Here is a 14,057-nt window from a genome sequence, read left to right as displayed (position 1 = left end):
CACAATGATGGACCGTCGAGCTGACAAAAAATTGCAGAGTGCCAGAGAATGTAGACGGGCTCTGATAGACCGCATACATAGGCGGAGCTCGGCTGCATCGACGCCAATCAGAGCTTCAGAGCTAAAGCGGGGCTAAATATTAGCTGTCCCTAAAGAACCCGCGTATCTAACAGTAGTTCCGCATTACATTAATTATTTTGCAGGCAAGTTTTTTTTTTATTTTCATACCGTGTATTCTCCGTTTAAATTCATGCACCGAACCGTGACCCCCGTACCGATTCGGTTCGAAACGAATACATGTACCGTTCCACCCCTAGTATTTATTTATTTATTTATTTATTTATTTATTTATTGTCAATGAAAAAAAAATACTATAACTTAAACTCTAGGCTTAAATCCAGAGTTTCCCACTCATAATTGCAAATTGGTGACATTCATGTGCATTCAAGATGTAAATACAATGCCATGACTTGAATGCACCTTGAGACCTGGATTGAGCACCCAGTTGACTTGTTTGGAATCATTACAGTGACTGTCAGTCAATTTCTTATTTTGGATCATCCTTATTTAGCACACATAATTTAACTCATTAGGTTGTTAGAAGCCCACTGTAAGATCTAAAGCGGTTAGAGATGAGTCACCTAAAATATGCAGTGCAGCTGGCCTATCGTCAAGCTTTTATTTAAATTTTCTATAACTAATAATAATGTGTTGCCTGTAGGACAGTTCAAACTAGTTTTTTTATGTAGGGAAGAAATAGAATCACAAGAAGTGAAATTTTCCACATTATCCAGCTTTGTTCAAAAACAATTTTCCATGTAGGCAATAGGCAACCATGTACAGCTCTTCTTTAGCTCATATCACAATTTTAGGTTGGTTTTAAAGTTGGCAAGTTCTATATTAAATAAACTATCAGAAGCAATTGGCAGTACGTCCATTTCTCTAGCTGCTATATGGAGCATTATCTCTTATTCATTGCTCTATGTGTGATCCATCTCCTCCTCCTTATACTATGTATTATTCCTTATTCCCTCGAGTCAATCCTCCATTTTAGGAACAGATATTCGTTGCATTTCACGATTTGCCGCATCTACGAAGGATGCATGCAGTGCTACCTTAGATTTCGGCCAAAAACAAGGCATCTTGTAGAGGAGCATAATTTAGAGTGGCATTTGTGTCAGGAGCGCACCTAGTAAAACAACAAATGTTGCCTAGGAAGCTTGCTGAGCTTCAGAACAGAGCATCATCCATCTTCCATGACTTATTGCAGATCAAGTTGTTGCTGAGTCGCAGTGTGCTCTCCTGACTTCCTCAAATCAACAGCGGCGTGCTTTATTTCAGCCGAAGCCCAGTGTGGAAATCTTATCTAGTGTACTGCAACCTTTTATTTGTGGATGGACATATTGACTTGCTCATGTTTCAGCCTAGTGCGTGAATCCCAGAATGGCAGGAGGTTAAGGGCAGACAGCTCTCAGTTCATGATGAAACAGTCAGAGGCAGATTGGAGCAATATTTCTAGGCATCACTCTGACACAAATCCCCTCTGCAGGACGCTGGAAGCAGACCAGGGTCGTGTTGGTGTGGCATCCACTCTCGCAAGCCGTGCATGCTGATGCCTCCAAATGTCAGCCCTAAATCTTCTGAAAGTTTATTGCTGTTGAAGTAGAGCCCAGAAAGCCCTCACCCACAGACTATGAAGGGCTCAGTGCCAGCAAACACAATCGTGCCAAACAGCAAGGCTCATATGCCAGTATCCTGATTCAACCCTCTTTCCAGGGCCACCTCAACAAGCTATTGGATCAATGTGTGATTTTATAGCCGGAATTACCTGTTGGTTTCAGTAAAACATAGCTGATTTCATCACATTCATTACATTTTCTGTTTGAATTTGCGTACTTCCAGGCTTTCGCTGTAGGCTCAATAAAGTGCATGTAAACTCAATCAAATCTGCCTCCTGATGATTTCAGACTCTTGTTCTATTTTAAAATACCAGTGAAATCTCTGGACAAGTGTGTATTTTTCCTATTGAAATGGAATTTTGTGGATGGCAACTCCCTTGCTTTTAAAATATCACTAGGGTTTAGTTGTACCATATGTTATATTTGCAATTGTTTTATCCCTGCATGATAGGGGAAAAACTTAAACTAGCCTAAGGTGGTTGTCTTTTTTTAGCTGAGTTAAGCTGGTCTCCTTGCCTATCCAGCTAAAAAAACAATCAAGACAAATCTATGTAGCTGGTGTAGCCTTTAAACTCCAATAGAGCTGTTTTTAATGGAGTGTAAGAGTGCAGCAGCACACATGCCAAGCTTCTGTTTGTTCCACTTTGGCTACTGAAGGGCAACAGAGGTGAAATGCCGGCCATTTAGCCTCATTTAGCCTGGGTTCAGACAGGTGGCCGGAGAACCGCTAATGACTGCAAGTGAAATAGGAAGGGGCCCCGCTAATGTGCTCTTCGACTGACCTCCACTGACATTTTTCACAGGAACGATCCTGAATTCAGCTCTCACATTCGGGTTCTTGTTTTCCACACTATGGCAATGGTGGAAAACAAGATTTGTTTTCATTTATTAAATAAGTAATAATGACCAAAAAAAGAAGAAACATGAAGAAAATGACATCTCACCATGCTTACAAAATGTATTAGCCCGGCTGAAGCCATATCAAGGTTACACAATATTTATTCTGCCTCTCATGACCTATTAAGGGCATATAATTGTAATGCATTATTGATTTTGCCTGCTATTGCTATGCTATGGTAGTGCAGAAATCGCAGAAATATCTAGCACTTACCTGAGCTTCTGTAGCAAAACCTCTGAATCACTGCCAGACATGAGCATTTTCATTTGCTTCAGCTGTTTTACACAATTGCTAAGCCATTTGCAGAGGCGGCTCACAGTACTGCAAAGTCAGATGGAGGACACCATCAAACAATTTTCCTCCCAGAAACAACACACTTGGCTCCTTACAGCTTTTAGCTAGTGTAATCATGAAATACACAGTATAAATAGCAGGGCGGCTTTGAGAGTGCCAGCCTTAGAAATCCTCCATTCGCACTATTAAAATGGGAATTGTGGCTTCTGCGAGGACTGTGTGTGGAATATTGGTAATGAGGTAGAGAAGCAACCAGATGAGTACCTGACATTATAACTGTATAGTATTACTGTGTCACTTTATAGACCGATTTGGAGTAGATGTCAGTTACATCACTTTCAGCTGTGCGCACATTTTGTTTGCAGAAAAACACTGGTAACAAGTGGAGTGAAATGGGTAAAGTTCATGGAATAAGAGAAAAGATGCATCAATGTACCTTTGGATGTCAGAATCGGAATGCAAATCATTTTTATAGAAAACTGTCGTCAAAGACAGCATTTGAAGCTAAATGCAGATGTTTAAACCAACACTAACAGATGAATTATATTTGCCATACAGTTGTAGTAGCATGAAATACTATTTAAACCTACTGTATAACATTTTACATTTACCTATTTTATCTCACAGTTCTGATGTTTTCTTACAATTCTGAATTTATTTTGTATTTCAAACTTTATAAGTCGATTTAACTCAACAATAGTGAGTTTGTCAATTTTGAAGGAAAAAAAGCCAGAAGTGTGGGATATAAATTCATGATTCTGAGCCGAGGAAAAAAGAGAGAATGACAAGTAGATTTTTCTTATCAGAATTGAGATATAATCTCGGAATTGAGAAAATAAAGTCTGAATTTTGAAATATTAATTGAAGTTTTTTCATTCTTTTATTCCATGGCTTCCATAGACTGCTGCTTGAAAACCGTAATTTTCTGCCACCAGATAGGATCCGCCCACAAAGAACACTGAATTGATCAATAGATAACAGAAATATTGTTGGATTATATTAAGGCTCTTCTTTATGTTTTACAGGTATGCTGGTGGTCAATGTTACTTGGCGGAACAAAACATATGTCGGAACACTTTTGGACTGTACCCGCCATGACTGGGCCCCTCCAAGGTACGTGTTTTAAGATTTCAAATGATGAAAATCAAATATTCTGCAATACTAGTCTCTGCTTGTCAGCCCCCTTTCCTTCCTAGCACATCAGTTCCCCTTACTCCCTCTAGACCAGGGATCATCAAATCTGGCCCACGAGATCCATTTTCCTGCAGAGTTTAGCTCTTACCCTAATCAAACACACCTGAGCATGCAAATCAAGGTCTTCAGGATCATTAGAGAATAACAGGTAGGTGAGTGTGTTCAGGGTTGGAGCTAAACTCTGCAGCACATTGGCCCTCCAGGGTAAGATTTGGGGAACCCTGCTCTAGACTAATAGTAAGCCAGGTGTATCACATCATAACCCTTAGGGATGAGGCACACTATTTAAAACATACACATATACAATCAGGCGATAAGAATAGAATCTCAGCTCTGGTTAGTTGCAAGAATCTAAATAGTATGAGTTTATTCAAAGTGCTGAAGTGTTAATTGTTACACTGTGTGAAATGTGCTTAAAGTAAGTAAATCTAAATATCAAATCATTATTATTAAGGTAATTGTGAAAATCTCATAAATAATCGTTATTTTTCATTAAGGTTCTGCGAGTCTCCTACAAGTGACCTAGAAATGAGAAACGGACGTGGCCGTGGTAAAAGAATGCGCCCCAATAGCAACACCCCAGTCAATGAGAACAGCAACTCGTCTGATAATAAGGGCAGCAACAACAACAAGACTAGAGCAAGTTCAAACAGCAAGGGTCGGCGTGGAAGCCAAAACTCCTCTGAGCGCAGGACTCCACCCAATAGCAACACAGAGGACATAAAAGCCAGTCCCTCCTCAGCCAGTAAGCGCAAGAACAAGCCTGCATCAGACATGGAGCCCAACTCCAGCTCTGAGGATTCTAAAGGCAACAAACGGATGCGTACAAATTCAAATGGTGGAATGACCTCCTCTGCACTCCCAATTCCCATCATCAAAACCGAGTCCCTTCCTCCTCCTTTAGACCGAACCTGTTCCTCACCTGTACTGATTGATTGCCCACATCCCAATTGCAACAAGAAGTACAAACACATCAATGGCCTGAAGTACCATCAGGCTCGTGCTCATAACGATGATGATATTAAGTTGGACATGGATGGGGATAGCGAATATGGGGAAGAATCTTCTCTCCACCCAGAGCCAGGAAACTGCAACGGAGCTTCAATTACACAGAAAGGCTCTCTCTCCCCAGCACGTTCTGTCACACCTAAAGGAAGAGGCTTTGATGCTCAAAGTCCATCTCCTTCTCCTGGAAAGTTTGGCTCCAAGTCAAAGAAAAAGAATGGTGATGCTGAAGCAGACGTTTGCGGCACACCTATGGAGGGATGTGAGGATGGGCCTTGCGTCACTGCTGATGAGGCTAGCAATGACGGCATGGAGGACAGAAAGTCCAAAAAGCCAAACAGCAATGTCAAGTCGGACAAGCTGTCCCAGAAGAACATGAAGTCTTCCAGACCCATGGCTCCATCCCTCCCTTCTCAGCAGATATACTCTTTGCAGCCAACATCATTTAGTGGCGGAAGCCCCAACCATCCTCCAGGGATGGCCAACATGTTGCAGGGCACCCCCAAGAGTCCCCAGCTAAAAGGCATTCAGTCTAAGTTGGGTGTAACTGGGGACTCGTCGCCAATTAATCCAGCTTTGAGTAGCTCCAAGGACAAAAAGAAAAAGGAAAAAAAAAAGAAAGATCTGGGCAAGGATGCAGACAGTCCCAAGCTCCCAGGAAAGACTGGGAAAACTGAAGAGGGGAAAAGCCCTTACTCTGAGTCCTCTGACCCGGGAAGCAGGAGTGAGGGTCATCTCAATGGCTCCACAGACCCTCATCAAAGCCGCCTTGCTAGCATGAAGGCAGAGGCGGATAAGATATACAGCTTCACGGATAATGCTCCCAGTCCATCCATTGGGGTGGCCAGTCGTGTGGATAGCAGCGGACAGCCTCTCACTCCCCTTCATGCCGTCACCCAGAATGGGGCTGATAGCTCCTCGGTTAAGACAAACAGCCCTGCGTACTCTGACATATCTGATGCCGGGGAGGATGGCGAAGGCAAAATGGAAGGGGTGAAAGTTAAAGCTGAAGATCAGTCAAGCAGGGACGGTGCGAAGAAGGCACTATTTCCCTCTCAGGCATCCTCTAAGGAATCTGGTTATTATGCTAGTTATGACAACTACTACTCTCCCAGTTACACCCACTCTAGCCCCGGTGGCGCCACTGCTGGAGGGCCTCTGCCGGATGGGCAAGCTGTGAAACTGAAGAAGGAAGATGAGCAAGAATTGCCAGAGGAGAAGACGAAGGTTGATGTACAGGATGAGCGCAAAGCTGAGGTCGCGTCAAGTCAGCCACACCAACAACAAACTTCCGTCATCCAACAGCGCTCTAATATGTACATGCAGCCGCTTTACTACAACCAATACTACGTCCCCTCATATGGATACCACGATCAGGTTTATCACAACCACCTCATGAACACTAATCCAACCTACAGGCAGCAGTATGAGGAAAGGCAAAGACTCATGTCTGAGCAGCACAGGTCTGCTGAGAAAAAGCCTGATTCAGGTGTAAAGGACAGGGAGGCGTCTCTAAAGGAGGACTGGAAACCGAAAGGCCCTGTTCCTCCAGGCCTAACAAAAGCCCCCAGCCTTTCAGACCTGGGAAAGCCACAGGGCCCTGGCAAGCAAAGAGACACTTCCTCCGAACCTGTCAAGTCAGTCATCATCCCTAAAGGGGAGGAGGCCAAGCTGCAGCCACAGCAGGCTGAGGGGCTTAAAATGAAGCTCAGTGAAGCTGGCCATCATGGAAAGGATGACTCAAAGGCAAGTGTGGAGTCTGCCAGGCTGGGTATGGAGCAAGCCATGTGGTACAGACAGGTGAGACAACTGCAAAGTTCTCAAGCTAGAGGGACAATTTAGGCATCTTTTGCTCACCTTCTTGTCATATAGTCACCAGAGACTCTTAAACAGACAAAAACTCTTAACTTCTGTTTTCTGTTTTCAGTACCCTGAAAGTCAGAGGCCGCCAGATGAGGACCGAGACCGGGAGCGGGACAGAAAAGGGAAAGATGACAGGCCTAGGCCAAAAGACAGCAGCTCCAAAGAAGATAGCAAAGATGTAATTGAGAGTTCATGTCCTCCCAGTGCTGAGGACCAGCGAGGTGGAGGGAAAGATTCCCGGCCCAATGCCCACATACCTTTCAGCTCCCCCTTAGCACAGCACCAACCCTACCTGCATTACATGCATGGATATCCTTTTGGCCAAAGCTACGATCCCAACCATCCTGGATACAGAGGCATGTCCTCCGTCATGATGCAGAACTACCCAGGTAAGAAGAAAAATAACATCTAAATGGTGACGTTCATATAATATTACTAGCATTATATCCTAAAAACTTTATCTCAGAATTGAAATATAAACTCGCAATTCTGACGTTTTATCCTCAGAAGTGCGTGGTGTAAACTCAGCTGTGAGTTATGAAGTTAGAATTGCGAGACAGAAACATGAAATTCTGAGAAATGAATGCACAATTCTGAGAAATGGTCTCAATTGCGAGATTTAAACTCACAATTTTGACTTTCTCAGAATTGTGAGTTTATATCTTGCAATTCTGACATTATAACACAATTGCAAGTCAGAATTGTCAGAGATAAACTCGCAATTCTGAGAACATCAGTCTTTTTTCCCCCTCAAAATTGGTCTTTATAACTCTGCAAGTCTGAGAAACAAACCTCGCATTTGCAAGAAAAAAGTCAGAATTACAAGTCTGACTTTTTTCTCACAATTGCGAGTTTACATCTCGTACACAAATCTACACAAACTATCTCATAATTCTGTGAAAAGTCAGAAATGCGAGATGTAAACTCGCAATTGTGAGAAAAAAAGTCAGAATTGCGAGATACAAAGTCGCTTTTACTTTATTTCTTTGAGTATGAGTTTATATCACGCAATTCTGACTTTATAACTTGCAAGTTTTTAAAATTGCAAGTTTATATATCTCACAATTCTGAAGAAAAAGCAACAACTTTTTTTTCTTTTTGATTCAGTGGTGGAAACAGGCTTCCATATTCTTATTATATTGTGTTGTATCAGTAACAAACCTCAGTAGTAAAGGTAGTAACTGAGTTACTTTCAAATATTGCTGCTTGTTAAACCAAATGTGTTTTTATTCGGGTAGGTAGCTATAGACATGTCAACAGTTTAATTGGCTCAGCTAGAATGTTCTTTTGTAGTTGACCTAAAAGAGAAAACGAGCCACTAATGGTCATGATAGTGCTTCTTGTAGCAACATTGAGAATGCAACACATACTTGCGCTGCTTTTTAAATTGCGTTATGATGCATTTTGGAACACAAAGTGTAAAATCAAGCTTGTTTAGCTAGAAGTTTTGGCATTCATGTTCTTATATAAGTCATGTTTTGAGTCTGAATGTGCATGAAAAGTGCATAATAGCACTCTTATGTAGTAGAAAAACAGTTTGGTCTTCTAATCTTTAGGGTCCTATCTGCCAGCGGGATACCCTTTCTCCCCTTATGGCAGTAAAATGGGCAGTGGAGAGGAGGGAGAGAAATCACGCTCCAGCCCCACAGTCAGCAGCAAGTCGGCTTCAGAGTCCAAAGCCTTGGACATACTACACCAACACGCCAACCAGTACAAGAGCAAATCGCCCACTGTTGCCGACAAGCCCTCCCATGAAAGGGAGCGAGGAGCAGGTGACCGAGAACGGGAACGAGAGAGGGATCGAGAGAGGGAAAGAGAAATGGATCGACCACGTTCATCTCCTTCCCAACGCATAATGGCACCCCATCACCACCTAGGCTATCCCCTTGTAGCCGGGCAGTACGATCTGTCTTACGCCACAGGTGAGAATTCAGATTTTGAGATGGTTATGAGTGAAGCTCACAAAGTCTGCACAGAATGTCATGTTTAATCCTAAAATCTTGACTGAAATTAGAGAAAATGTGACCATGGACCTTAAAACCTTAAGTTGTCTTAAGTTACACATACAGCAAAATTACATTGTATGGGTCAAAATGATCCATTTTTCTTTCATACCAAAAATAATTAGGATATTAGTTAAAGATCATGTTCCATGAAGATATTTTGTAAATGTCCTACCATAAATATATCAAAATGTTTTGATTAGTAATATGCATGGCTAAGAACTTAATTTGGACAACTTTAAAGGCGATTTTCTCAGTATTTACTTCTCTTTTTTTTTTTGACCATCAGATTCCAGATTTTCAAATAGTTGCATCTTGGTCTATCTTAACAAACCATACATCAATGGAAAGCTTATTTATCAGCTTTCAGATGATGTATAAATCTCAATTTCAAAAAATTGACCCTTTATGACTGGTTTTCGTGGTTCAGGCTCTCACAAATGATGCCTGTTTTACATTAAACAAAATATATTGTGCATTATAATATATATATAAGTTATTTTCTGTATTACACTAATGAGAATTACATTTTTTAAAAAGATTGTTTGGGGGGGTCTAAATAAACCAGGCATCTCTTAATGAGATTTCAAATGCCTCATCTGATGTGTTTAGGGGATAAAACAACTAAATATTGCTGCTATTAAACTTTGCCAATTCCACAACGAAAACTCTAGGAGTAAACAACATCTTTACTGGATGTTCTTTAATTGCAGGCCTTTCATCGTCAGCGATTGTTGCCAGTCAGCAAGCCTCAGCCCCTTCCCTGTACCCACCAGCACGGAGGTGAGAATGGTAAGAGAAAACAAAGCTCAAGAAAAGTCAGCAGGAGGTTCGGATTGTGGCCAAACAGAGAGAATGACATAAATCGCAGTGAAAGATGACCACAGTAGTTGCAAGTGTATCCCCATTTTGATATCTAAGCTTACAAAAAGGTCTTAATAATTGTTCCACTTGCTTTGAAGTCCTTCTCTTTAAAGGTTCTGTAGACTGCCATCTGTTTCAAAGCATTATGATTATTTAAGTCCACCTAGAGGCTGGTGCTTTTAGGACAGCAGCTTTGCCTGAACACATTAGAAGTCTATAGTGACTTCTGGTGGAGAAACATGTAATAACATCATGGGGAAAATTTGGTCTAGACATGCTTTATAATAAATGTGACCCTGAACCACAAAACTTTAGTAGTCTTAAGTAGCCCAGGTATATTTGTAGCTATAGCCAACAATACATTGTATGGGATTTTTCTTTTATGCCAAAATCATTAGAATATTAAGTAAAAATCAGGTTCTATTAAGATATTTTGTAAATTTCCTACCCTAAATATATCAATAAATTACATTTTTGATTAGCAATATATCTAAGCATTGCTAAGAATTTAATTAGGACAACTTTAAAAGCGATTTTTGCAATATTTTTATTTTTTGCACCCTCAGGTTTCAGATATTCAAATAGTTGTATCTCGACCAAATAGTGTCCTATCCTAACAAACCATATGTCAATGGAAAGCTTATTCATCAGCTTTCAGATGATGTATTAATCTCAATTTTGTAAAATTGACTTTTATATCTGGTTTTGTCGTCCAGCGTCACATATGTTAAATTATTTTTTGTCTTTTTATTTACTTTTATTTATAATGTTATATAAATTATGTAATTTATTAGTTTCTGTATATGTTGATATTTAAAGTAAAAGTGTATATTTACATTTATAATAGTTTAAGTGATAGTTCACCTATTAATTACTCGCAATCATATCATTGCAAACCTGATATTCGTTCATCTTCGGAACACAAATGAATATATTTTTTGGTGAAATCTGAGAGCTTTCTGACCCTCCATAGATAGCAACAGAACAACCACAGAACAACCTGTGTTGAAGACTGACACCGAAGAGATGAAATTGTTCAATAAAGTCATTGTTTTTGTTTTTTTGCTTGCAAAAAGTACCCTCGTAGCTTCATAAAATTAAGGTTGAACCACTGCTGTCACGTGGACTGTTTTATTGATGTCCTTGCTACCTTTCTGGGCCTTGAACATGGTAGTGTCTATGCAAGGTCAGAAAGCTCTCGGATTTGATCAAAAATAACTTGCTTTCTGTGAAGATGAACAAAGTTCTTACAGGTTATGGAACAACATGAGGGTGAGAAATTAATGACAGAATTTTCATTTTGGGTGAATTGTCTCTTTCAGAGATTTACTATATTCTGTATTCTAACCATTGCTTTCTTTTCTTTCTCTAGGGAAACCTGATTGTCTCGCCCTTCTTTACAAATAATCATGTGACTGGATCACATGGGGAAGTATATGGAGTTCATTTAGACATCAGTTGAATGGTGTTTCTATATTTTTAGTTTTTCTGCCGGAATGTGTGGCAGATCGATGTTTTCCTAGTATCTGTACCTCGTACCCCACTACAGACTGTGAGACCAGGTTCAAAGCCATCCTGCCCTGCTCAAAGCCCAGCTGGCCACTGAACTATGCCTGTGAACTGGTGACGAATGATCAAAAAGCAAGGACTGTCATTCCTCTCACCCGACGCAGGCAGCGGCCAGATGAGAGGCAAGGACTCGAGGGGACATAAGAACACAAAGACTGAAAATAGTTTTATCACACTGAGATAACTAAAATCATTTCCCTTTTTTATTTTAGTTGGCATCCTCACTGAAAAAAAAAATCTGTTTGACCCACGGTTTTTTGAATGGATGTTCTCTAGATACCACCAGTGAAAGCTGCAGATATTATCTAGCGTTGTCTCATAACTCTTGTCTTTCCGCCAGTGGTTCCGAATCTCATCGCTACATGCCTCAAGACTGCTTTTTTTTTTTCACAATTTGTTTTTTCTTTTCTATCATCAGCATGGTCTTTGTGTAACAAGAATCACAACGTTTTATTTTATGCTTTTATGCATGTTTTTAGACATGTTCCGCAGTACCATCCAGCCTCTCGTGGACTAGCAAATCCAGGAAAGCGTTTTAACAAGCATGACTGCCCTCACACAGCTGCTTTCAGCAAGACATTTCACTTCCAGGTTCATATAATTTCAGTAAGCACTGTTTCGTCCTTCATTAGAACATCACTGGCTGAGGTCTGTTTACTCCAGGGAATTCTCTTCAGTTCCACTTGGTTATCCTTCAACTTGAATCCGAATATCCTCATTTCTATCTTGGCTACCTTACCTCATCGCGAACAGAATTTCTTAAAATGGATGTTTGTTAATGTACAAGGTATAGTAAGTTCTTTTAGAGAGAGAGACGCTTACGTGGTAATATGGGGTGCGTGACACCAGAGGCCCAGTAGTTTCGTTCTAATCGTTCTGAAGTTCTTGCATGGGGCCGCTCTCTATCCCTGAACACTTGTTGTCGAAGTGTTGTGGTAACTCCAGCGTGTTTTCTGAAACCGAGTGAGCGTTTGACCCGAACATGCTTTCATAGCCCATCATGCTCTGTGTATTTCATGTGTCGTCCAGCATGGTGTACTATAGCACTAGAAATGTGATTTCAAACGGTGTCTCCTCAGGCGAAGCAAACTTTGGTTTTGCACCAAACGCTGTCGATTATTCTTGGTTGCACACACTATGTGATGTCTGTATATGATGTACAGAGGAACTGTTTTAAATGCAATCAAGAAAAACCATCTGATTACTTTTTGTTTTGAAATCTGTCGCTAGGGTGTTTTTCTTTTTTCTCTTCGGTGTTGTCCTCTGCTTTATCTTCCATAGCTTGCTGTCACGATGCTTGCTGGTTTTTAACATTCACTAGGTCCATGAAACTCTTAAATGAGTCTTGGGAGTCTTGATCCAGAATCTCAACTAGATGCAACTCTTGGTGGATCTCAGGCGGTTTCCTGCTGATTTTGAGTCATATTTTCACACAGCGATTCAAGCAGGTAGATTTTAACAGGCTCTGTTGGAATGAGAGACCAGGACTCATGCGCTCCATTTCGTGTAAAGTCACAACAACGGCAGTACCATGGTACACTCTATAAGTTACACATCCAGTATGTCATTTGATATTAGGTACACTGGGATGTTGGGAGCCAAACGGAACAACTTTCTGAATTGTCAAGAGTTCAACCCTGAAAATTTTGGAATGTTTTTAATGTAATTTAAGAAAGATTCTCAGTACGGATCATGAAAATTGTCACATGCATTTTGTGCTAGTTTCAATTGGTGCTCAGTTGACATGCTTTGATTTGTTGGAAAGAGGATGCAGTGCACTATTGCATGCTTTGCGTCATTTACACAATGAACTACCACCTCTTTTCTTGTTGCGCTTCATCCCAAGTGTTTCTCAAAAGACATTTTATCACCAAGTATCAGGCCCCGGTACTTAAAGAATGTTTACATTTTTTTAATGGCTTTTTTTGTTTGTTGTTTTTTTTTTTTTGTTTTTTTTTTGGCTGTATCACCCAATTCCTCCTGTTCTTTCTTGGACTGTTTCTCTTATGTAAAGTGTACATTACCATGTTTCTTTTTTATACAATACTGTAACTTGCCTTTGTACATTTAGGCAAAAAAAAAATAAATCTTTTTATGAGACAATCACATCTGTCCTTGCGTCGCTCTCTTCTATTATATAAACAATAAAAAAAATCTTGCTTTCAAATTAAAAGTTTTTGTTGTCTTATTTTACACTAGCGGTCAAAATTTTTTGAACAGTAAATTTTTTTTTTTAAAGAAGTCTCTTCTGGTCACCATGTATTTATTTGATCCAAAGTACAGCAAAAACTGTACAATTTCAATATTGAATATATTTTTGAATATATTTTAAAATCTAATTTATTCCTTTGATTTCAAATCTGAATTTTTAGCATAATGACTCCAGACACATGATGCTTCAGAAATCATTTTAATATTCTAATTTGCTGCTCAAAGATCTTTTTTTTTATTATTATGTTGAAAACAGCGGCGTTTTTTTAGGTTTCTTTGATTAATAGAAAGTTCAGAACAACTGAATTTATCTGTTTTGTAACATTATAAATGACTCTATCATCAGCAACCTTGCTAAATAAAAGTAATGATTTCTATCATTTCTTTTCCAAGAAAAAAATAAGAATATATACTGACTCCAAGCTTTTGAATGGTATAGTGTAAAATGTTACAAAAGCTTTTTATTTCAGATAAATA

General features: G+C 39.9%; 1 protein-coding gene across 1 annotated transcript in view; it reads left to right on the top strand.

Moving 5' to 3' along the window:
* Positions 1-13,467, top strand: part of znf609b (zinc finger protein 609b) — a 67,632-nt gene extending 54,165 nt beyond the window's left edge. The window contains exons 4-9 of the mRNA XM_073835701.1: positions 3,897-3,984; positions 4,563-6,870; positions 6,998-7,322; positions 8,490-8,855; positions 9,650-9,728; positions 11,173-13,467. Coding sequence (XP_073691802.1) covers positions 3,897-3,984; positions 4,563-6,870; positions 6,998-7,322; positions 8,490-8,855; positions 9,650-9,723 — 3,161 coding nt within the window. The 3' untranslated portion in view covers positions 9,724-9,728; positions 11,173-13,467. The remainder of the gene's footprint in view (positions 1-3,896; positions 3,985-4,562; positions 6,871-6,997; positions 7,323-8,489; positions 8,856-9,649; positions 9,729-11,172) is intronic.
* Positions 13,468-14,057: the final 590 nt, after the last annotated feature.

Source organism: Garra rufa, chromosome 3 (assembly GCF_049309525.1).
Source record: "Garra rufa chromosome 3, GarRuf1.0, whole genome shotgun sequence".
Lineage (NCBI taxonomy): Eukaryota > Metazoa > Chordata > Actinopteri > Cypriniformes > Cyprinidae > Garra > Garra rufa.
The sequence above is the reverse complement of the archived record's forward strand: the minus strand, read 5'-3'. Positions and strand labels throughout refer to the sequence as shown.